This window comes from Marmota flaviventris, chromosome 5, assembly GCF_047511675.1.
Source record: "Marmota flaviventris isolate mMarFla1 chromosome 5, mMarFla1.hap1, whole genome shotgun sequence".
In the NCBI taxonomy this organism is placed as follows: Eukaryota; Metazoa; Chordata; class Mammalia; order Rodentia; family Sciuridae; genus Marmota; species Marmota flaviventris.
In genome coordinates, this window is record NC_092502.1 from 41,288,374 (window position 1) to 41,311,250 (window position 22,877).

Sequence of the window (22,877 nt, forward strand, 5' to 3'; positions counted from 1 at the left end):
TGGTGAACTGATAGGAAAGCCCACTCTTACTCTGTTGTCCTAAGGTAAACACCTCAAAAAGATTTAGGTTGCTTAGAAATGTGCCCACAATGAGATGGCCCCCAATATTAAGATAGGCTTAGACCCTAACTTTGACAGGGTTCATTTTTAGAATACTCAGCTGTCTCCTCTGTAAAATGGAAATAATGAAACGACCTGCCTTATGGCTTTGTTATGAGGATTAAATGAAATAATGTACATAAGAGAACAAATATGGTGCCTGGCACATAGTAACAGCTCAATAAATACTAGCTGCTATTATCATTACAACAGAATTTGCAAATTAGACCACACAAACAGATGGAAAAGTGACAACAGGCTATATTCCAGTGACGTTACTATCAGGCTTGCTGTTTCCTGTATAAGCACAAAGGGAGGCAGCCTTCATCCCTACTGCCCAGCGCCTGGTGGAAATAGGGTAGTGTGCATATTCTAACAGAATTCTGAGGAAACCTAATCTGTTTGGGCACTAACTGTCAGCAGTTGTCAAAGTTGGCTCTCTCCTACAGATAGGAAGATGTGCTGTGCAAAACTTCCACTTGTAGGGGTCTGACCTTCCTCTCATCTGCGTAATAGGAGGATTAAGCAACTCTAAGCCACTATCTTGGACTTCTTCACTCTTATGGAATTTTAAATTTATTGCTTTGATGTTGCTTTCAAGTAACCATCTCTTCCAATTTAATAATCAACTAAAGGAAAGGGAAATGCCCTTTCCTTAAAATGTACATGGAAATAAATATCCCAATGTGTGGCCCTGATTATGTGAGGCAATGATCAATCCTAGTCTGAATCAAGGGAAATCAGGAATTGGAACAGAGCTGGAAAGAGCTGCTTCTCCCTGGAGCCTGTCTGGGGCATGTCTGTGGCAGCTGGCTCCCTGCCAATGAGAGTCCCACCTGAAATCTAAAAAGAGTTGCATGAGTTAGAAGGATACACCCTCCAGGTTCAGTGAACAGAAGCTCAGCAATAATTTTTCCTGTTTTGAACAAAAAGAGATTATGCAAATTCTATGCCTAGCCTATTCTTCCCTGATGCCCAAATTAAATATATATATATATATATATATAATAATGCTGGGTGTGGTGGGACACACCTATAGTCCCCACAACTTGGGAGGCTGAGACAGAAAGATTGCAAATTTGAAGCCAGCTTGGGCAATTTAGTGAGACCCTGTCTCAAAATACAAAATAAAAAGAACTGGAGGTGTATCTCAGTGGTAGAGGAACCCTGGGTTCAAAAATAATAATACCACTAGTACCAACTGACTTTTTTCATATGGGTACATTATCTACTCAAACAATTAATTACTCAATTAAACACAAAGCCAGGCCCCACATAATTGCTTCTTGGAAGATAACCAAAGCACCTGTGCCAAGAGTACTTCTCCATCTCACAGCTCTGGGTTACAATGAGGCCATATTTTCATTATTTGAAGTTTCTCTAAAAATGTCATCCAATTGTGATGACAAGCTGGCCACAGGGTGGCACTTTGGATGCCCCCCTGTTGAAGCATTTGCCCAACTGGTTAACAGTAGCTTGATAACTTTCCTCGGCAGCTCGTGGCTGACGCTGGTGGAGGATGAGTCACGTTGGCTTATTGGCTCTTAACACTCTCCTCTTTCTCTGTGCGTGTGCCAGGACAAGTCACAAGCAGTAGAGCTACGTGTTGACAAAACAGTCCCAGCAATAATCTTGCCTTCTGGGACAGGTTTGGTTTTGAGAATGTGGTGAGGAATTTGGGCAGAACCCTCACTCCAGTCAGCACAGAGGGGTGCCCGGGAATAGAGAAAAGGAAAACGAAAATCAAAGGGAAAAGATGTTCACACTCAGCTCTTGAATGTGGCTGTTGCTCTGAGTAGCTTCAGAAAAGAGGAAATGAGGAGAGAAAAACAAGAGTCGTTGTAAAATTTCATGATCCAGGACAAGACAGGCCCTTCCTGGAACATCACGTGCAGCATCAGAAAGGTGGAGCTGACTTGGAGAAGAACCAGAAAAAGCAGAGAGGAAAAGAGGAAGAGGTTGAGCTCAGTTCTGTTGTCCTTGAAAGCTAAGGGCAGCTTTGCAGGGGAACTTGTTTATCTAAGACCCAGACCCCTGAGGGAGCTGCCATCTGACCACCATGAATTAAGTGCTGTGGGTACTGGGGGTGGGGTGCATGCTGGCTGGAATTAATGTCACCCTGGGGGAAGTAGGTCCCTCGTGCATTGAGTTGGATGAGGAACTGAGTGGGACATGGGAGCATGGTGGCTGGAGTAAAGAAAACCATCTTAGAGTGGGGCTGACATGAGCACTGGGCCTTTTCCCAGCAAGACTCAGTTGTGTTGGGATGAAAGAGCAAAATGGCCTGGGGGAGGAGGCGACATGGGTCATCAGGGGACCTAAGGCCAGAAGGAAAATTTGACCTTGAAAGCAAATGAACAGCACCAAGCCCCAAGCACAAGGGTGAAGATTGTGACGCAAGTTAACAGAGAGACACAGGACAGGCCTGGTGAGGCAGGACCCTGAACCCACTTGCCTGCAGCTGGGAGGCCCTGGACTCCACTTCCTGGAGAGGAGAGGATAGGCCACACTCAGCATTGTCCTCATGTCTTCAGACAAGAGCTTTTCTGTATTTCCAAAGAGAAGAATCTGAGATTTGGACACTATCTGTCAAGCCAACATATACATTTTATAACAAGAAGTAGTTACCAGTGGGCTCCTACCTAGAGACTTGAGTACATTTTATTCCTTAGAAACTCACTTTAGCTTTTATTTCAGATCCTAAGGAGCACTAGAGTGATAACAATGGTCAATCAAAAAGGGTTATGGGAAATAGACAGCATCCTCCTCTGTGATTTCAGGCCCTGGTTTGATTGGTAATAAAATTCTTACATGTGGAAGGTTGAACAAAGGTGCAGGAAATTGTAGTCAGGAGTCTGGTTGTGTCTGTACTGGTGTGTGTGTGTGTGTGTGTGTGTGTGTGTGCGTGCAGAGAGGGAGATCTGTTTAATAGCTAAGTCAGAGCAGACATCATGGGGATGTCGCAGACATAGCAGAGGCTCAGACATCATGAATGTGACACAGGAAGGGAGCTGGCAGGTAGGGATGACAGCTGTCCATTCCAAAGTCTTGAAATTGTTCCATAAGCAACACATTTCACAAGTGCACAAGCAGTTCTCTGGAGCCAAGATGGGCTGGCAGGATACTGCTGGTTTTCTAGTAGCAAGTGTTGCTTTGCCCAGGGGCTACATTGCAATGCTTGTTCAGCACTGTGTTAAAGCTTAGAAATGTCACCTTTACTGAAGCCAGCCAGGACAAGGTTGAGCTCTTCCATCAGGTGGCAGGTCTGTTTTCAATAGATTTCATTCTGTGCAAAGCACGCTGAGACATCTGACATGAAACTGGAGAAGAGCCAGTCTTCTTTTCTTTTCTGTATCCCATAACTTGGTCCCAAAGGAAAAAGAAGATGGTGGGAAGCCATTTAGGCTGTCCCCAGACCCACCCTAGCACTGTTTCATATTCCCCAAACAACCATCTAGGACCCCGTGGATGATCTGCCTCATATCAGGGATATTGGACATACACCAAAATCACATCTGTTAAGCAGTGTTTCCTGAAGATTCTAGAACATTCTGTAAATTAGGAAGGTGCTTAGCTGATTTGAAATTTCGTGTTGTTGAGAATTTATATGAACCACATATTTACTACCTGGGGCAAAAGCCCTGGGGAAAAGTAGAAAAATGACCCCTAAAGATGTCCACATCCTAATCTGCAAACCTGTAAATGTGTTCCCCAACATGGACAATGGGACTTTGCAGCTGTGGTTAAGGATCTTAAAACATATAATTTTAATAAACGTATTCATGCATTTCAAAAAAAAAAAAAAGGATCTTGAGAGGAGGACATTATCCTGGATTATTTGGTGAATCTAATAAAATCATAAGGGTCCTTATAAGAGGGAGGCAGCAGGTTCAGAGTCAGAGAAGATGTGGTGGAAAGTTGGGGTGATAAAACCACAAGCCAAGGCATGCAGCAGCCTCCAGAAACTGGGAATGGAAAGGAACCGAGTTTCTAATGCTTCTAGAATGAATGCAACCTTTGATTTAGCCCCATGAGGCCGATTAGTGGCTCTAACCTCCAGAATTGTAACATAATAAATTTGTAATGTTTTAAACCACTACATTTGTGGTTATTTGTTACAGTAAGCTATGGGAGACTAATAGAAGCCTTCCACCCATGTATTATGGGGATTTATTTGTTACAATGTGACTCGATCAGTGAGCTCACTGTAGGATATTGCTTTGCCTCAAGTTATTATCCTAGCTTCCACTTTAAAGTTTACACTTGGAATGTTTTGTTTTAGAAGAAGCTGGACAACTGAGCACTTAGTTGACAGCAAGTATCCATTAAGTGCTTCTCGTATGAAAACTCATTCGCTTCTCATACTCTATGTTCTAATAGAATGTGATCATTAGCTCATTTGTAGATGGGGCGACTGAGTCCCAGCAAGCCTAAGCGTCCTGCTCAGAGTCATCTGCTGGTAAATGGGGCAGTTCTGTCCACTCTACTGTGCTGCCCCTAGGAAGAATCAAGCCTAGCAGCTAGTGTCAAAGGAGGTATACAAATGAGCATGCCTGTGGGACCTGAGTGAACTGCCCAGGTCTCTCTCTACAGCCCTGAAAACTGTGTTTGTGGGTTCCAGAGACAAAGCCTCCTCAGGATCAGAGAAGCCCTTTGGCCCAGAGTCACTCCCAATCTGGTGGCTTTGGTGATCCCTTGCTGCAAGAGGCTCCTCAGTAGCCCTCATCAGATGACGGGCATGAGAACTGAGAAGACACCCAGGAGTGTCTTCTCACACATCGCACACAAATCACCACAATTGCATACACCCATTTTCTGAAGTCTTCATCCTAATCACTAACCAGGCTGGTGAATTCCTGGGATGCTGGAAGCCTTTGCTGGTGGAAGGTGGCTCAGAGCAATCTCTGATTTTCTATTGGGGACCTTAAGAATCAGCTCAGCTTCCTTTCCAAGGCCAGGAATGCAGAAAAAAGTAAACCACTTCAGGCAGGCAGTCCGCGGGGCACCCCAGTGTCTAGACGCTGTGACTCTGTTTGCTCTGAGATTCCTGTTGGAAACTGTGACCCAGAGAATAGTTTACCTTCTGTCACAGGAGACTGGCTCTCAGGCTCCACTCCTTGCTCCATCTCCTCCACAAGTCTAGTTAATTCCTTGGCATTTACACCTAGTGAAGCGCACTTGGGAGAGAGTGATTATTTTAACTTTATATTAACTTTGTGGAAAATTACTTTGGGAAGAGAAATACTGGTCATTTCTGTGTCCCATTCTATGTGAAAAAGTTACAGGGGATGGAGGAGAGCTTCCCAAACATCCCTAAACCCAGGCCCTGTGTAGACACTATCTTTTTGGCCTGCTACTTTAAATACCCTTCTAATCCGGGTACCTTGACTCACTTTCTTCTGCAACTTGTTCTTCTGTCTTGAGAAACTGGAACCAGATAATTAGTAACTTGTTGCCTTGGAGAGTTTGCTTTTTCTGACCTGAGGTTTTTAGTTATTAGAAACTATTTCTGGTCAAGAAGACAGGAGCAGAGCAGCTTTGGCTGATGAGATGAGATTCAGAGACCAACAGTTCCTTGCTGTTCAGAGAAACCTAGGAACTGTAGGTTCCCACTGGTTTCTGTCCTTCTCTGTGTTCATCCTAGAGGGATGGCATTAGATCTGGGCTCTTGCTTGTCTGTCTCCCCATAGCATCTGTGTTCTCTCCAGGGCTAGAGCCCACATGGAGTAGCCCACTGGGCACAGGGAGGGCGGGGCAAGCTGCTGTGCAGATCAGCAACCCAAGAATCTTTCGGGGGGATCGTCCCAATGGACCGTTTCTAGGTCTGCGGCCTGCAGCTGCTCTCTGCTTCTCTGGGGTCATGCAGGCTGGCTCTGGAAAGGGCCAGTATTGTTGGGACAGGTAGAGCAAGGAGACTAGCAGCTGTAGAACCATCTCAAGTCATAAGCCTGCCATACCCAGGCTGAGTGTCCTGGCTTACACTTGCATGCCCAGAGAGGGCCAGGGAGAGGGAGATCAACAGAGCAAGGGGAAGAGGAGAAACCTTCTGAGAGCTGTGCTCAGTTTACTAGAAAAAGATCTTGGCTGAGGGAGACTTTGCAACCTCAGAAACTGAGTCTCTACCATGGGGAACTTGCTGTCAAAGCCATCCGCATGTGACAGCAGAGTACAGTCCTGCTGCCATGAGACATGGGTGCAGAGAGCCCACCTGAAGAAGCACAGGGAGTGCTGACGGAAGTTAACCTTGTTTGCTTTGGAGACACAACTGTGTCCCCCAGATGTCAGAGTTTCAGATCATTCTGCTTTTGCCAAATGTGCGCATTGACAAGAGCAATGGAAAAAGAGTCCGACTTGGTGCAATGTGAGGAGAGCCCTAGTGCTGCCTCGACCCACCTGTCATGTCAAGAGACCCCTTCACCCCTCAGAGCTTTTTTTTTTCATTACATTTATTTATTCTGATTTGTTATATATGACAGAAGAATGCACTTAACTTCTTATTACATATATAGAGCACGATTTTTCATGTTTCTGATTATACACAAAGTAGAATCACACCATTCATGTCTTCACACTCTTATTTAATCCTGTTAACCCTCTCCTTGTTGAGACTGTTCTGCTCATCTCTGACCTTTTCCCCCCAGCCCCTCAGCACCCCTTTCTCCCTACACATCCTACTTGCACACATGTGCATATGTGCCCCCTTCCCAATACACATACCTTGTTGCAGGAATCATAGGTTCGTTCCCATTTGGGAAGCTACCTGAGCTGTTTGTCTTTCCTGTGTTTTTGTTTTTCTGGGGATTAGGGCAGAGATGTAACTCAGAAGCCAACATTTTTTGAGTCTTTGGCCAGATTGATGGGGGACTGCAGGCCATAGAGTGTATAGCACCCATGCTCACCAGGGGCCCAGAGGACTTGGTAGATTTTCCAACTGTCCTTCTCCAACTCCATGGAATTTTATAACAGATAACTTTTGAAATAAACTAAGTGTGGAGAGATATGACCTATTTCCTACTTCCCTAACTCCATTTCTTCCCAATGAAGTCACTGAACCCTAGTATTTATGCATAGGATCAAAGCTTGGAGCTCTCCCTGGATTGAAGGACACTGTCCTTCTTTGAGGGAGTGGCTCTCTGTCCCATAGAAATCAGCCCACCCAGTAGAAGACTTGTGAGTGTGAGGTTGGAAGGAATTTTAGAGATCATCTAGTTTAACATTGTGTATATGGGGAAACTGAGACCAGAGAGAAATAGACTTTCAAGGTCACCCTGCTAGTTACCAATGAATCACAATGCAAACCCCTGATTCTAGTACGGTTTCTCTTAAACTACACTGCCTTTACAAATTGTATGTCAATGAAATATTATTTTAGTTGCAGAGTCAATTTTAGAACTGAAGATAAAATTGTGGGTGGGTCAAGGTCAGTCTTGGGGAACAGCATGTTTGGGCCTTGTAAGTGCTGGGATGCAAGGTTAGAAAGGAACAGAAGGGCTGGACAAAAGGAGAATGGAGAAAATGGGTCAGAGAAGAATGTTTCTAACTTGTGGATCCTCAGTCATTCCCTGGGGGCCCATTTCTAGCTAAAAGTGGCACCTATAACTCCCTGATATCCTGAGAATCTGAAACATTCTCCTGGATAACTGGTGAACCAGGCTTCATCTTCACTTGATAAGTCTTCCCTGAGTTGATTCCAGTTGCATTCACAAGAGCAGGAAGCTCAGTGTGCACTGAGAGTCTAATCCAGCGCCCCAAAGCCACATTTCTTCCCAATCCATCTGCCTCTCTTCTGGTGATGTCATTAAGCATCCTGCATGAGTCTGATAAAACTCTTTGCAATTCAAGTCTAACCTCTCTCTTGTCCCAAAGGGCATATCGATGTATCAGAAAGAAGGGAAAACATGGGGAGTCCGTGCTGTTTGCATTTGGCTCCAGGCCTGCTAAGGAGAGTTGGCTGGCACTGTGGTGTGACCTCCACAAGATCTTTCTTAGGAATAGACTTTCAGAATTTTTCCTTGCAATGTTATTGAAGTCCAGTGGCTTCCCCATAGTATCACATTTTCTGAAGCTGTGTCTTTCAGATCCCCACACAAGAATCAATGTCTCATTATAGGGTGGTCTGAAGGAAAGGAGATCATCTTTAGTTTCTTGAACAAATTGTTTCAAAGATTAAAACTGCACTACCAGTCTTATGTTCATCCAAATGCAGAGAATTTTACAAATGGACAATATGGATTTTTTTCTGGAAGGACGAGGCATGGTTGAAGGAGGAGGGTGGGTAGGGAACACTTTGCTGTGTAATCCTTTGTTTATCTTCAGTTTGAAACCATAAAAACATTTTATCAATTAAAACATTTTTAGCTTTAAATTTTAAAAAAGACTACTTCATAGGAGGAGCTCTGCTTTTATTTTAGTTTTAAATTTTAAAATTTGGTTATTAGAAACTGAGAAAAACTTGATGATCACAGGTACCCTATACTTTTTGGTTATTAAATCAGAGTTAGAAGAGCATGAGAGATTTAATCAGTGACACCCACACATGCACACGTGCATTTTATAGATGAGAAAACTGAGACCCAGGGAGGAAAGGGAACTGGCCGGGATGTGACAGACTCAGAGCTAGAACTAGTGCATATCTGTCTGCTCCTCCCTGCTCCCTTTCCAGCACAGTGGCCATCCGGTTTCTGGTGCATGTTGGAGATAAATTTCTTGGTGTTTTCTAATTACACTATTGAATATACTGAGTTAGTTGGGCTTCCTAGTTGGTTTGTTGTAGATGTTGGCAACCTTCAGGAACATTCTATAAGGCCAAGGAGACATGAGGAGCTTCTTGCCAGTGAAAGGTAGTTATGATCTAGCAAGTGGCCTCCTCAGAGGAAGATGCTGTACCCATGATCTCTCTTCTTCTATTGGTGATTTGCTGGGAGAGAGAGACTGATGGCGCTGGAGGAGGAGTGAAGCCCTGCCTGACACATGTGTGTGCCTCTTGTTACAGAGTCATCAGCTATGAGTGCTGTCCTGGATATGAGAAGGTCCCAGGAGAGAAGGGCTGTCCTGCAGGTAATAAGCCAGGCCCTGCCTGTGGGTGTGGTTGGAGGGGTGAGTAAGGAGAGAGGAGCATGCATATAAAAGTGTACAAGGTCTGAACATGGGTCCCTGGGGAGGGTGTATTGGCATTCTCCCATTCTTTCACGTGTCACTGGCCTTTATGTTCCATGCAAGAGGTGGAAGATAGGAGCGAGAAATAGTGCATTTCCTGAGCTACTTTTCAAGAAACTAGTGGAGCAGAACCCAGTTCTGGCCTGCCCAGACTCTTTAGGAAGTGGAGGTTCCTGGGCCTCTTATCTTTGCATTCAGCAGATTTGGCGTGGCAGCCCTTTGCTTTCTGATCAGATCCTGCTAGAAGTCAGATGGGATAACTTGGTCTCTGGCTGGGCTGGGAACCCAGGGTACCCCCACTCTGTGTCTAAATTTGGCCCACTGGAGTTCAGCAGTGAGCAGAGCTGCAAGGAGGCTCACCCAGAGTCAGTAAAGGATACCATGATTGGCAGCTCTGAGCCAAAGACAGGATGCCACCTTTGAAACTGATCAGAGTATCTTCTTTAGTGCCACACATTACCAGCAACTGGGCAGAGGAGTTTGTGTTTTAACTTTGAAAAATAAGTTACTTTTAAGTTAAGATTATGAACCTGAAAAATGGCTAATAAAAAAAGTATGATGATAAAAGCAATGTGATACTGAGCATGAGAGTCCATAACTAGATCAAAGTCATAAAATGTAGATTCCAGATTCCAGTGACAGACAACAAAATAGACCTTTTTGACAAAAAAAAAAAAAAGAATGTGAACCTGATTTAAAGGGCGGGGGTGGGGGGCGTGCAACATGGTCAGTGCCAAGGTCACGAGGAGAATGTTGTTGGCATGGTGTGGGGAGCATGTCATTATGACCCAAGTAGAAGGACTAGGTGGGATGGGGAGAGTGGTTGGGAAAAGGAGATAGGCCGGAAGGGGGAGCTTGATCTCTGGACCCTAGTTTTAGATCTTTTAAAATGAACATTAGGCTCACTGTCTAAGAAGGATTTTATTACCTGCAAATACACAAAATACCTCTCAAAGATTTATAGTTGTTTCCTTCTAGTAGAGGCCATTAGGAAACTAGTTTCAATAAGAAGACAAGTCTGTAAAACTAGTGTGTAGTTAGGATTTCTCTTTCTGGTGTACATTCTTACCTGTGTTATCTAAATGTCTAAGAAAAAAAAAAAAAGCTGTGCTCTGCTGTGTTTAAAATGATTAGGGAAAAAAAAAGATCAGAAATTTCCAATTAGCTGAGTTCACATAGAGAGGCATTTGACTACTTACTGAGTTATTTTAAGCTCTCAGCTCCCCAGCAATAGACTGTCTTCGGGCTTTTCCACCCACTCCCTCACCCCTCTTCACCTGCAGATGTATCTCCAGGCCTCTCTGGCAGAGAAGGAAGGGCAGGGGTGGTCTGGCTGGGGTGGCCCTGCAGAGGCCCATCCCTCCTTTGTCTTCTATCCCTGCAGCCCTTCCCCTCTCAAACCTTTACGAGACCCTGGGAGTTGTCGGATCCACCACCACTCAGCTGTACACGGACCGCACAGAGAAGCTGAGGCCTGAGATGGAGGGACCAGGCAGCTTCACCATCTTCGCCCCTAGCAACGAGGCCTGGGCTTCTTTGCCAGCGGTGAGCTGTTCCTTCTGCCCAGGGGGCTCTTCCTGGGAACTGCTTTATTCTGAGAGGTCTGGGCATGGAGAATAGGATCTGAAGCAATATCCTACTGTTTCTGGAAGCTTTACCTTTCACCCCACAGATACAAATTAAATAGGACTCACCAAGTCTCTTACAGTGTCCTGTCTGTCCCATTGGGCACAGACCCGTCTTGGTGTTCACGGAGGAGGTCTCTTTGGTAGGAGTGAGGTCTACGTCTACTTGGGGATTAGGAAGCATATTTCCCAGGGGAATGAGGGCCCACCCCTTGAACATGGGGTCTGCAGCTTCCTAACTGTCACATTGTTCTTCCTTCCAGGAAGTGCTGGACTCCCTGGTGAGCAACGTCAACATTGAGCTGCTCAACGCCCTCCGCTACCACATGGTGGACAGGCGGGTCCTGACTGATGAGCTGAAGCACGGCATGGCCCTCACCTCCATGTACCAGAATTCCAACATCCAAATCCACCACTATCCCAATGGGGTACGGGAATCCCCAGCCACACAGCACTGTCTTCTGTCCACTGCTGACCCATATGTGGGGCTACTCTCTGGGGTTTTGTCCTACAACCCCTGGCCTCCTGGGTCTTCTCCTTAGATCCTCTGGTTCCACAGTGGGTGGGTGTGAAAACATCATCTTCCCCTCCTGAGGCTTCCACATCCTGATTCTGTTTTGCTCACCACTTGTCTTTGCTTTTTCTCTGGGCAGATTATAACTGTCAACTGTGCTCGGCTGCTGAAAGCTGACCATCACGCCACCAATGGTGTGGTGCACCTCATCGATAAGGTCATCTCCACCATCACCAACAACATCCAACAGATCATTGAGATTGAGGACACCTTTGAGACCCTTCGGGTGAGGCACTTCCCTGGGCGGAGGCCCAGGCTGGGGACACCTGGCTTCCCAAGAGAGGCCTGGTAGAACAGAGGATGTCTCATGTGGGAAACATGGAGAATCCAATAATCATATGCCCAGCTTGGCCTAGCTGTGGAATGCCTGCTCTCTGTCCTCTCCTTTGGAAAGTTTCCTTTCCTTGGCTACCTGGGAAGGTTCAGTGGTTTGTGACTGAGGCAGGATGGGGTCCTCTGAGCTGTGAGCTTCCTGGATCTCCACTGTGGGCTCCAGAGGTGGGAGGACCCTTCCTCCTGGATGTTGGCTTCCTCATGGGGACACCAGAATAATGGCCCGCCAGGCTGTGTAGACAACCCATTCCCACCCTGGGAGCCCTGTTCCAGTCCTACCCATGTTTCCTTGAAACCCAGACCAAGCAGAGAGGCCACCAGGAGTTTAGAGTCTGACTCCTGGGCTGGCTTCTGACTGGTCTGGGGCCAAAAGAACATGCTCCCATCCCCCATGCCCAGCAGGCATCTGTCTTACAACTGAAGGGATGAGTGGTGTTGCTCTTGGCAGTGGCCCCTCGGGGAAGTGAATGCAGGCTGCCCCGTCAGGGTTTTTGCTCTGATTCAAGAAGAACTTCCTAACCACAAAGGATACAATTGGGAGTGGGCCGCCCCTCCCTGGAGATCTCCAACACAGAGAGACAAACACACTGGGACCGGCTGGAGTGGATGGGCCTCAGCAAGTGGGGATGGCTTGGAGCTGGCTCTGGAGGGCCCTGTGACTCTATACTCTTCTCCCCTGCCTTTCTTCTGGGTCACCCAAAGGGCAGGAATCTGCAAGGGAAAGATGTCACTATAAAGTTAGCGACATATGTTTTCATTAACAATGGTTGATCTTGTTGAAAGCCCTCTTACTCTTTAGGTTTGGCAAATCTTCCTCCCTTGCTTTTTCCCCTTTGCCCTCCCTGATGGCCATCTTTCCTGTTTCTAACATGCTTACTAAGCACCTCCTACTTTCCGGGTATTGTTCTATGTGCTGGGGTATAGAGTGGACTGTCCTTGGGGTTGCTCATATTCTCTGTTGTGTTAACCAGTCCACACGAGCAAACAAGGCAGCCACAGACTGAACAGAGGGTGAGGTCAGCAAGTCGGTGGTGGGCAGAATATCAGGAGGCCTAGGGCAGGCCTCTTTGGAAGAGATGACCAGAGTGGAGGCCTGAAGGACCATAATGGGCCTGTTCTACAAAACACTAGGCAAGAGCACGGCCAGTGGAGGGAAGGCAAGAGCACGGCCAGTGGAGGGAAGGCAAGAGCAGAGCTCCAAGCAGGCACAGCAAAGCAGAGGCACAAGAGCCAGAGTGACACCCCAACGGAAGCAAGAGGATGCAGCGAGGCCAGGCCAGACCCCGCAGAGGGGACAGGAGGCTGGCTCCATCCTGAGAGGGACAGGATGCCCTCAGGCTTTTAGGAGCCATTTTGGCTATGGTGTAAAGAATGGGTCATGTGATCCTTATGCTCCTGGAGCTCACAGAAGTAATTACCAATAACTATGGGATTACCGTTGGGAGAAGGGCAACAGGCGATGAGAACGTCAGTACCAGGCAGATAAACTTTTGTCTGGGGGCTTGCGGGCTGGGAGGAATACCACGTTGACCTCTCAAAGAAAGGGTATTTCAGACAAGACCTGAAGAAGGAATAAAAGTCAAAGAAGCAAAGAAAGAGGGAAGGGCTGAGGGAACAACCTGGAGGTGGGAAGGAAGATGTACAGTAGTACCTGAAAGATGGCCCTATGGTTGGGGTCAAGCCAGGACCCCCATGGAGGCCTGGTTTGGTCCAGCACCTCTTTTCTCCATTTTTTTTTTTTTTTTTTTTGCACTAGGGATTGAACTCAGGGGTGCTTTACCACAGAACTACCTTTTTAATTTATTTTGAGACAGGGTCTCCCTAAGTTGCTGAGGGTCTTGCTAATTTGTTGAGGCTGGCCTTAAACTTATGATCCTCCTGCCTCATCCTCCTGAGTCCCTGAGATTATAGGTGTATGCCACCATATCCAGATCAGCTTCTCTCTTCACCTTGGGCTTCTATAAAAGTCTCCAGCTCCCAACAGAGAACTAGCAAGTCTGTGTGTTCACCTGCTGGGAAGAGCCCAGAGCTCCAGAAAGTACGTCATCTTCTCTCTTTCTCCCAGGCTGCTGTAGCCGCATCAGGGCTCAACACTGTGCTTGAGGGTGACGGCCAGTTCACTCTCCTGGCTCCAACCAATGAGGCCTTTGAGAAGATCCCTGCTGAGACCCTGAACCGAATCCTGGGTGACCCTGAGGCTCTGAGAGGTGAGCATCCTTAGCTCCGGCAACTGCTGAGCAGCCAGACTGAGCCCAAGACCTGCTCTACTTCAAGACAGGAACACTGCCTGTCATGAGGTCTTTCAGAATGACCACCACAGCCATGGCTTGCGTTGTTTCTGTCTAGCTGTGTCTCTGCAGAAGCCAGAGAGCCCCCTCCCTGGCTTTAAGGGGTGAGCCTAGAACCCCACAGCATTTGTGGAGAGCTGGGGAAGTAGGCAGAGCTGGAAGTCACAGCTGACCCTGGCCAGTCACAGCAAAAGACTCACGTGGCCAAGACCAGAGCAGGGCTGCCCGGTGGATAGGCAGTTTGGAGATGTGGGATGGGGTAGCAGGTAATGGCATCCTGAAAATAGAATCACCATGCTGACCCTGGAAATCTGCCTCTGTCTAGTCATGGGTAAGCTACAGTTAAAACCTAGTTCTTGCTGGGTGCCTGTAATCCCAGCAGTTTGGGAGGCTGAGGCTGGAGGATCCCCAGTTCAAAGCCAGCCTGAATAAAATACAAAATAGGGCTGGGATATGGCTCAGTGGTCAAGTGCCCCTGAGTTTAATCCTGATACCCCAAAACAAAACAACAACAAAAACCCTATTTCTTATATTAACTCTTCATTGCTGGTTCTATCCTTTCCTTGGTGAGCTGCTAAGTTAGGTGGGCATCAACTAATGCCAAGGGGAGGGAAGGAGCAAGCATTCCCCCACCAGATCCTTTTCAGCTCTGTACTTCTTTTGTATATGTGTGTGTGTGTGTGTTTGTAAATGGTCACAATAACTTTATTTTATTTGTTTTTTTATATGGTGCTGAGCATCAAACCCAGTGCCTCACATGTGCTAGGCAAGCACTCCACCACTGAGCCATAACCATAGTCCTCAACTCTGTATTTTTTTTTTCTTTCTTGGTACCAGGGCTTGAACTCAGGGACATTCAACCACTTAGCCACATCACCAGCCCTATTTTGTATTTTATTTAGAGACTGGGTCTCACTAAGTTGCTTAATGCCTCACTTTTGCTAATCCTCCTGCCTCAGCCTCCTGAGCCACTGGGATTACAGGTGTGCACCACTGCACCTGGCTCAATTCTGTACTTTTTAAGGGTCATGAGCAGTAAGCTTCCTGATCAGTCCCAAATGCCCTGGAAAAGAAAGTAGGCCCCAAGTCTCCTGTGCACCCCAACCACACAATTCCTCCCAAACATAAAATCTAGGGATGACTTCATTTCTTTTGAATCTATTTAAACCTACCTTTACAATACATGCCTCATGCATTTCAGACACACTATAAATTTAAAATGTTCTCCTCCTGGCTGGGCATGGATAGGAAATAGCACATTTCTGAAAGCACAGATGGGATCTGTGGTATGTCCAGAGGATTAGGATGCCTCTAGATGCCTGTACGGTGCTGGATCCTGGAGTCACAAAAGTGAATACAGCCCAGTCTTTGCCATCAAGGACATTAAAGCCTAGTGGCAGGCTTCAAAACATATTGTTGGGATCTGATCTGATGCGTTCAATGACAGAGATATTCAACACATTGTGGGAATGAAGCTGGGATGGGGCCTACACAGGTTCAGGGGTCTTGAAGTCTTCCTGAACGAGAGGAGACTTACAGGCATCTCAAGATGGTTTGCTTCCCATTGAGAACTATGTCCCCCATTGTGTTAGTCAGCTTTCCATCACTATAACATACCTGAGATAATCAACTCATAAAGAAAAAAGGTTCCTTTGGGCTTAGTTTTGTAAATTTCTATCTGTGGTCAATTGGCCCTATTGCTTTTGGGCCTATGACTCTGGGGCCATTCACCTGAAAAAAGACAGTGAGAGGGACCAGGTTCCCACAATCCTCTTTGAGGGCCCACCCCCCAATGACCTAAAGACTTCCCACTAGGCCCCACCTCTTAAAATTTCTACCACCTCCCAATAATGCCATCCTGGGGACCAAGCCTTTAACACCTGGGTCTTCAGGAAACGGTCCAGAATAGAGCTATAGTACCCATTAAAACATCTTTTGTACAGAGCATTATTATATCTTCATAAATATCAGAACTCCTTACTGTAAAGTAGAAGAAAAAATGACTGCTAATTTGTGCGTTTTGCATATCTGGTGTTTTCTGCTTGGAAACTGGTTTTCTCAAAGAAAGGGCTCTCTGTTGCTGTAGCTGCAGAGTTGAAGGAACAGGGCCATGGGCCTACCATCAGTGGTCTCCTGCTCTTACTACATAGGTTGACTGATAGGCGAGAAGCAACCCTGGGCTGGCATGTCCCATTTGAAGCTTGACTACTACTCCTGGCCCTAGAAGTTCACCCCTACCCCACCCCAGAGCTTCAATTTCCTTGTCTGAGATGCAAGGTCCCCAAAGGCCTCATTCCCATGGGGTCTTGCTGTCCTTTCTCTTCCCCTCTGGCTGAATCGGGTCAGCACTGGCTTTCAAAGTCCGTTTCCAGCAGCCCAAAGCCTCTACAGGGCCTCAGAGCTTCCTCTTCTCCATGACAGCGCAGTTTTGGTTCCCACGCTGAGGGACAGCTTGAGACTCTGTGGTGAGACTGTAAGACAGAGGGCCTTGGCGATCTTGGAGAGCAGCAGCCCAGGAACCTGTTTGGCCTGGGGGTGGGGAAGGTGTGACCTCCTTGACCACCCTTATAGCCACCTCTGTTTACAGGTCATGAATGCCAGCAAGAGCCATGATGGGCTTAGGAGCACTTCTTGGGAACCCAATTCTTTCCCTGCCCCTAATGTAGCACCTGGACAAGTGAATAAACAATGATATTTATTAATTGCAGGTGTGGCAAATGGGATGGCCAAGGCCATGTCTTATTCTTCCCCATGCACACCTCTAAGACAGATCCTGGCAGCTAGTAGTAGACTCTTGGGTAAAATAAACAAAAAACCCAGACAAATGAATTGTATAATAAATTGTCCTTTGCTGCAGTTTTCATCTTTTCCTGCCATATATTGTATTTTTATAAAGGTTAGTAATTTTTAAAATCCCATGATAGTCTCACTTGAGTTTTTCTTTTTCCCCTGAAGTTCGGATCCTAATAGAGAATCCACCCTGAATTTGAGTGCTCTTAAGATAATGGGAACGTTGTTTAACAATCTCCTCTGTTCTCAGGCTTCAGATTGCATGGCAGCCTTTTAGTAGCCTAGGAGACAAATACTTTTCTTGACTTCACTTGACTGATGAGGAAGATGAGACCCAAGGAGGCTAAATGGCTCTCCCAGGGTCCCACAACTAGCCCATGGCAAGGGATTCAAACTCAGGCAGTCTAACTCCAGAGCCCCAGCTAGAGTTTAGAGGGTAGCCAGCAGGAGGAGAAAGAATCTGGGCCCTGTGTCACTCTACTCTTATCTGAAGGTCCTTATCCAAAAGTGTAGAATGCTCACAGCCATGGGCAGACTGCCAGCTGGCCCTGAAGTCGGGTTAGAGCAGGCTCTTTCTTGACCTGTGTCCTCTTTTGCACCCAGACCTGCTGAACAACCATATCTTGAAGTCAGCCATGTGTGCAGAGGCTATTATTGCGGGGGTGTCCATGGAGACTCTGGGGGGCACCACATTGGAGGTAGGCTGCAGCGGGGACATGCTCACCATCAATGGGAAGGCCATCATCTCCAACAAAGACATCCTGGCCACCAATGGTGTGATCCACTTCATAGATGAGCTGCTTATCCCAGATTCAGGTAAGCCAGGCCTCCAGGGCTCTTGATTCTGCCAGGTTTACCACCCCTGCTGTCCCTGGAGGTGGGCTTGAGGGATTCAGGGATCCTTTGGGCCTCTTCCTTGCCTGTACGTAACTTGTAGTCTTACAGTCACCTGGAAACTGGTGGGTTGGGGCCAGATTATAAGGAGACTTCGCTTCAGGTATGGGGGTCTTGATGTTACCTGGGAGGCAGTGGGGACCTATTGAGAAAGTACATGGGGAAGGAGAGGCACAATCCTGGAATCGTTTCAGAAGATCTGCCTACTGTGGTTGGACACAGAGGACCATTTGCTGACCTCAGAGCATTTGCTTCATCAATAGTGCTCAAGCTAGCCCAGGGTCACTGCCTTTGTCCTATTTAGTGGGTGAAGGAATCTCACAGTTACAGACAAAACTCCATCTATAGGAGAGGTCATGACCCTTGTGTAGTCTTCAGAAGCCACCACACAGGCGATGTGGCCTGCCTAGCCTCAGAGAAGCCCTGATGAAGCCACCTGAGGCAGCCTCTGCCCTGTGCCCAACTGAAGCTCACCTATTTCCCCTGGGTTAAGTTTTCTGGTGACACAAACCCACTGGGCCCTGCAGTGTTTAGAGGATTGTTGATTCATGAGATGACATTCCTGCTGATACATGTCACACTCTGGGGTGGACGGATGCCAAGTGCAAACAGCACTGTTAACTTTTGAACCCACTCTCTCCTTCCCGTAGCCAAGACGCTGTTTGAGTTGGCTGCGGAGTCTGACGTTTCCACAGCCGTTGACCTTTTCAGACAAGCAGGCCTCGGTACACATCTCTCCGGAAATGAACGGGTGACCCTCCTGGCCCCCCTGAATTCAGTATTCAAAGGTAACATGGGGAAAGTGCCCCAGTTGGGCCATCTTTGGGGGCAGCCACACACACACACTTGTCACCTCGAGGACACTCTCCTGCTTTGAAGGACCCATTAGACCTTCCACCCAGCTCCATTCAAAACAGATGTGGCTTCATCAGAAACTTCAGACTCGCTCTGCATTTGGCCAGGCTGAGGGTGCATTTGGGGATCTGTTTCTCAGAACTCCAGATTTTACCTCTGCCGGGAGAGCAGCACGTTCCCTTGCCTTGTTGTCTGTAAGGCCAATGCCAATGCATAGGTGGGTGGTCAGCATGAAGGTAGTGCTGAGCTGCAGCCATGGGGAAGGCAGAGAAGGGGAACAAGTTGTATGCATGCCTTTCTTTTCCACTTAGGGCAAGACTCCAAACACCTTCCATTATCTGCGCTTTTTTTTTTTCTTTGAGGAAGATGCCAGATATTAAGGAATATTGGCAGCCGTGCTTGATTTCTCAATCTCCATTTCCAAACTCAAAAGAGTGATCAGCTTTTCACCACATTTGTCTCTCATCCTTCTGGTCCTCTAAGGAGCCTGGCTCTCTGGATGTAACCCCACCTTCTCTTGTAGATGGAACCCCTCGCCTTGATGCCCAAACGAGGAGTTTGCTTCTGAACCACATAGTTAAAGACCAAGTGGCCTCCAAGTATTTGTACCATGGTCAGACCCTGGACACGCTGGGTGGCAAGAAACTGAGAGTTTTTGTCTATCGTAATGTAAGTTCTGGGTCCTAAATCATCCTCCTTTGGCTCAATTCTAAGAAATGGAAGTTGTATTCATGTTTTTACAATGTCCTCTATAAGCAGGAGTTGGCATAAGAACTGGTTTCTAGTAAGGAAAGAAGTGATTTTTGCAGAGTATAGGATAGTAAGTGAGCTCCTGGAGAAAGATTAGAACCTCTTTTTCTGAAGGTCTCAGAGAATAAGCCACACACCTGTCTGACCCGGATTGTTAAACGGTAAGACCACCTGGAACTCAGAGGGATGGACATGTGGGAGGAAGGATGAAGGTTTTGAGTCTTTCTACTTATGTGAAGAGAAGCCCCCTGAACAGCCCTCCTTGGTCTCTTATTTGTCTTCAAACCCCACAACTACCCTGGGATATCAAAAGGCAAAACATTGCTCCTGCCTGGGACCAACCAGCACCATTTAACTAAAGATGGTTGTCATCTGTTAAATAAACAAGCTCATGGCCTCCTTCTATTTATTTGATCATGGTCCATGTTCCTCAAGTGTAACTAATATTCTCATTATGGGTCCCCTGGGTGACTTTCCTGGGACCTCTGTGCTCTTTCTTTCCTTGAGCAAGACTATTTGGTATTGTTTTCTTTCCTGGAGAAAATATGTCATTTTATCCCACCTTTTCTGACCTCTGGGATGATGCCATCAGCACAGACCCTGAACAGACGGGAGGCCCTGGGAGGATGACCAGCCCTGTCTTTCTCTGCAGAGCCTGTGCATCGAGAACAGCTGCATTGCTGCCCACGACAAAAGGGGGCGGTATGGGTCCCTGTTCACCATGGACCGGATGCTGACCCCTCCCATGGGGACCGTCATGGACATCCTGAAGGGTGACAGTCGCTTTAGGTAACCAGTCTCATCCCAGGGTGGGACTTTTGCCAAGTGGTTGTGCCAGGGCAGGACACTGTACCTCAACTTCCCCAGAGCTTCAGCTAACAGTAGTGGTACACTGTGTGACCATCCAGACTTGGGGTAGGGAAAGGATAAGGGTCCTTTCCCTTGGAATCTTAAGTTTAAAAGAAAGGTTACTCTGGGGATTATAATCCCTATAATCAAGGGAAGTGGACAGAGGACTATGTTTTTATTACTAAAGCACAAGAAAAACTTTGCTTTCTCATTGCAAAATCCCTAAGTACACACAGCACAGGACTCTGAGGGGGAGACAAGTCTTTGCCTCTCTGTGCAGTATCTACTTATTGGCAACCAATGTCCCCAGTGCCCTCTCCATTTCTGACTTGCTTATTCACCACTGGGTATTGTCATGTTGAATTTCTCAGCTGTCTGTATCAGGATCTGGAAGACACATCCCTCTTCCCTTCCCACAATCACATACCTAGTCCCCAGTGGCTCAGTCAACCATGTCTCCCACCTCTCTTCTCCCTCCTTCCCTCTCTGGTCCCTGAGCTCTGCCCATTTAACCAAGCATGACATTAATACTGGGTGGAGAGAAGATGCAGAATGAACCAGTTTCCTTTTCTTGCATAGACAGCATGTCAAATCCAGTAAGGTGTCAAAAACAGCAAGGTGTGTGCATTCTGGTTGTGTGGACTCTACTATCCCCAGTAGTGAGGTATTTGGAGAAAACCTCCCGACTCATCCCTCACAGGTGGGTGACATTTCCTTTGCGTGTATCCACAGCATGCTGGTAGCCGCCATCCAGTCTGCAGGGCTGACAGAGACTCTCAACCGGGAAGGGGTTTACACAGTTTTTGCTCCTACAAATGAAGCCTTCCAAGCCATGCCACCAGAAGAACTGAACAAACTCTTGGGTAAAAACCAACTTAACTCCATGTTTCCACTTTTCTAAAGTAACAATCCAGGGCCCTGGAAGGAAACTGTAGGTGTGTTATAAAGGCGTTGACTCAAAGGAATTTAGTGATGAGCCCATTTGTAAAAAGGGCAGGGCTTAGGGAACTAGCAAAGGATGATGCCATCCAGGGCTGGTGACAGAAGGAAGCCTTTACCACCACCACCACCCCGGCCTGGGGTGGGGAATGAGGGCAGAACCAGAGAGACCTTGCACCTTGGGCTGAGAACAGCAGAGCCATTCATAGCCACTATCAGGACTTACAGCAAGGGAGGCCACTCAGTGCCCTAGCTCCCTCTCCTCCCAGTTGCCTGCTGGGCCTCCATTAGCCAATCACAGGAGGAGGAGGGAGCCAGGATGTTGTCATTCATAGAATCAGCTTCCTGGGGCACCAAACTAGGCAGAGACAGGTAGACAGAAATTGAGTGTGGATGGCAACCAGCTCAGTCACAGGGGTGTGTTTTCCACTGGGGACCTGTGAGAAGAGCAATAACGAGACTATTTACTTGTGTTATTTGTGTTAAATGTCCCTCGGGATAAAAGCTTTCCCAAGAAGGTAGTCACAGCCTTGAGAAATGTCTTTGAGGATGTGCGGGAGGCAATCTAGCAGTAACAAGTCTGGGCTTCTGGATTACCTGAAAACAGGTTCAAATCCTGGCTCAGACATTTACCAGGTGAGTGACCTCTAGCAAATTGCTTAACCTCTCTGAGCCTCAGTATTCCCATTACAAAAATGAGGGTAGCCAGTTTCCTCGCTGGATGTGTTGTGGGGATTCTGTGGGGTGCTGCGAGCAGTGCTAGGTGCACATCATGAATCAAGAGCTGTGGTGACGGACGGCTTTGGCATTTTGCTGAGTTGCATGCCCTTGAAAGGCAGGGCCACCATCACAGAAAGGTGAGCCTGAGGAGGAGGATGAGGACAAGGAAGGACCTCAGCCAAACCTCTAGACACACATTGTTTACACCTCCCTTCCTGCAGGAGCATAGAAGGCTCGGGTTACAGTCAGCTCTGAGCTAAATTTGTGTCCTGTTTAATTTTCTTTATTGCTAAATGAATGTCTGTGTCCCCAAGGCTGACGTATGTTCCTGAGAAGAGGGGAGAAGTTCATGCACAACATAAACTTTCCATCCTCTCTCAGCCAGGCAAGAATGGAATATTCCCTAGGTGGCCCAGGCCTGCTGGGCTTCCCTCTCATTTTCAATTGTATGGGAGTGGAGGAGGGGCCAAGAAAAAGCTTCCCCAAACACGCCCCCCTCACCTCCACCCCAGGCAGGCTAAATGGGCAGACCTGGGAGATGGAGTGTAGTCCAGCTCTTTCTGGAAAGAAGGAGGCCCCTGGCATCAGCGCGGGGGGGTGGGGTGGGGGTTCTCCTAGCTCTGCATCTCCCGACAGTATTTTGTGGAAGGGGGAACTCATCAGTGGCAGCTGCAGATGACTCCATCCCCTGGCACTAATGTAGATTTGTCCAAGTAAAGTCTACAAGATGCTTTAAAGCTAGTTAGGTGAGATAGGACTCACCTGTAGTCCCAATGGCTTGTGAGGCCAAGGCAAGAGGATCGCAGGTTCGAGGCTAGCCTGGGCAACTTAGCAACACCCTGTCTCAAAATAAAAAAGGCTAGGAATGTAGCACAGAGGTAGAATGCATCTGGGTTTAATTCCCAGTACCACCAGGAAAAAAGGCTTTAAAACTTCCTCTGTTCTCAGTTTCAGGATGATGGGAATAGCTGCCCATGAGCCCTGGGAGAATCAGCCATTGACTGG

The 22,877-nt window shown here is 47.2% G+C and overlaps 1 protein-coding gene across 1 annotated transcript in view; it reads left to right on the forward strand.

Moving 5' to 3' along the window:
- Window positions 1-22,877, forward strand: part of Tgfbi (transforming growth factor beta induced) — a 33,768-nt gene that overhangs the window by 5,558 nt on the left and 5,333 nt on the right. The window contains exons 3-12 of the mRNA XM_027940987.2: window positions 9,092-9,156; window positions 10,640-10,800; window positions 11,144-11,308; window positions 11,534-11,680; window positions 13,853-13,994; window positions 17,469-17,681; window positions 18,410-18,547; window positions 19,138-19,283; window positions 20,017-20,153; window positions 20,946-21,076. Coding sequence (XP_027796788.2) covers window positions 9,092-9,156; window positions 10,640-10,800; window positions 11,144-11,308; window positions 11,534-11,680; window positions 13,853-13,994; window positions 17,469-17,681; window positions 18,410-18,547; window positions 19,138-19,283; window positions 20,017-20,153; window positions 20,946-21,076 — 1,445 coding nt within the window. The remainder of the gene's footprint in view (window positions 1-9,091; window positions 9,157-10,639; window positions 10,801-11,143; window positions 11,309-11,533; window positions 11,681-13,852; window positions 13,995-17,468; window positions 17,682-18,409; window positions 18,548-19,137; window positions 19,284-20,016; window positions 20,154-20,945; window positions 21,077-22,877) is intronic.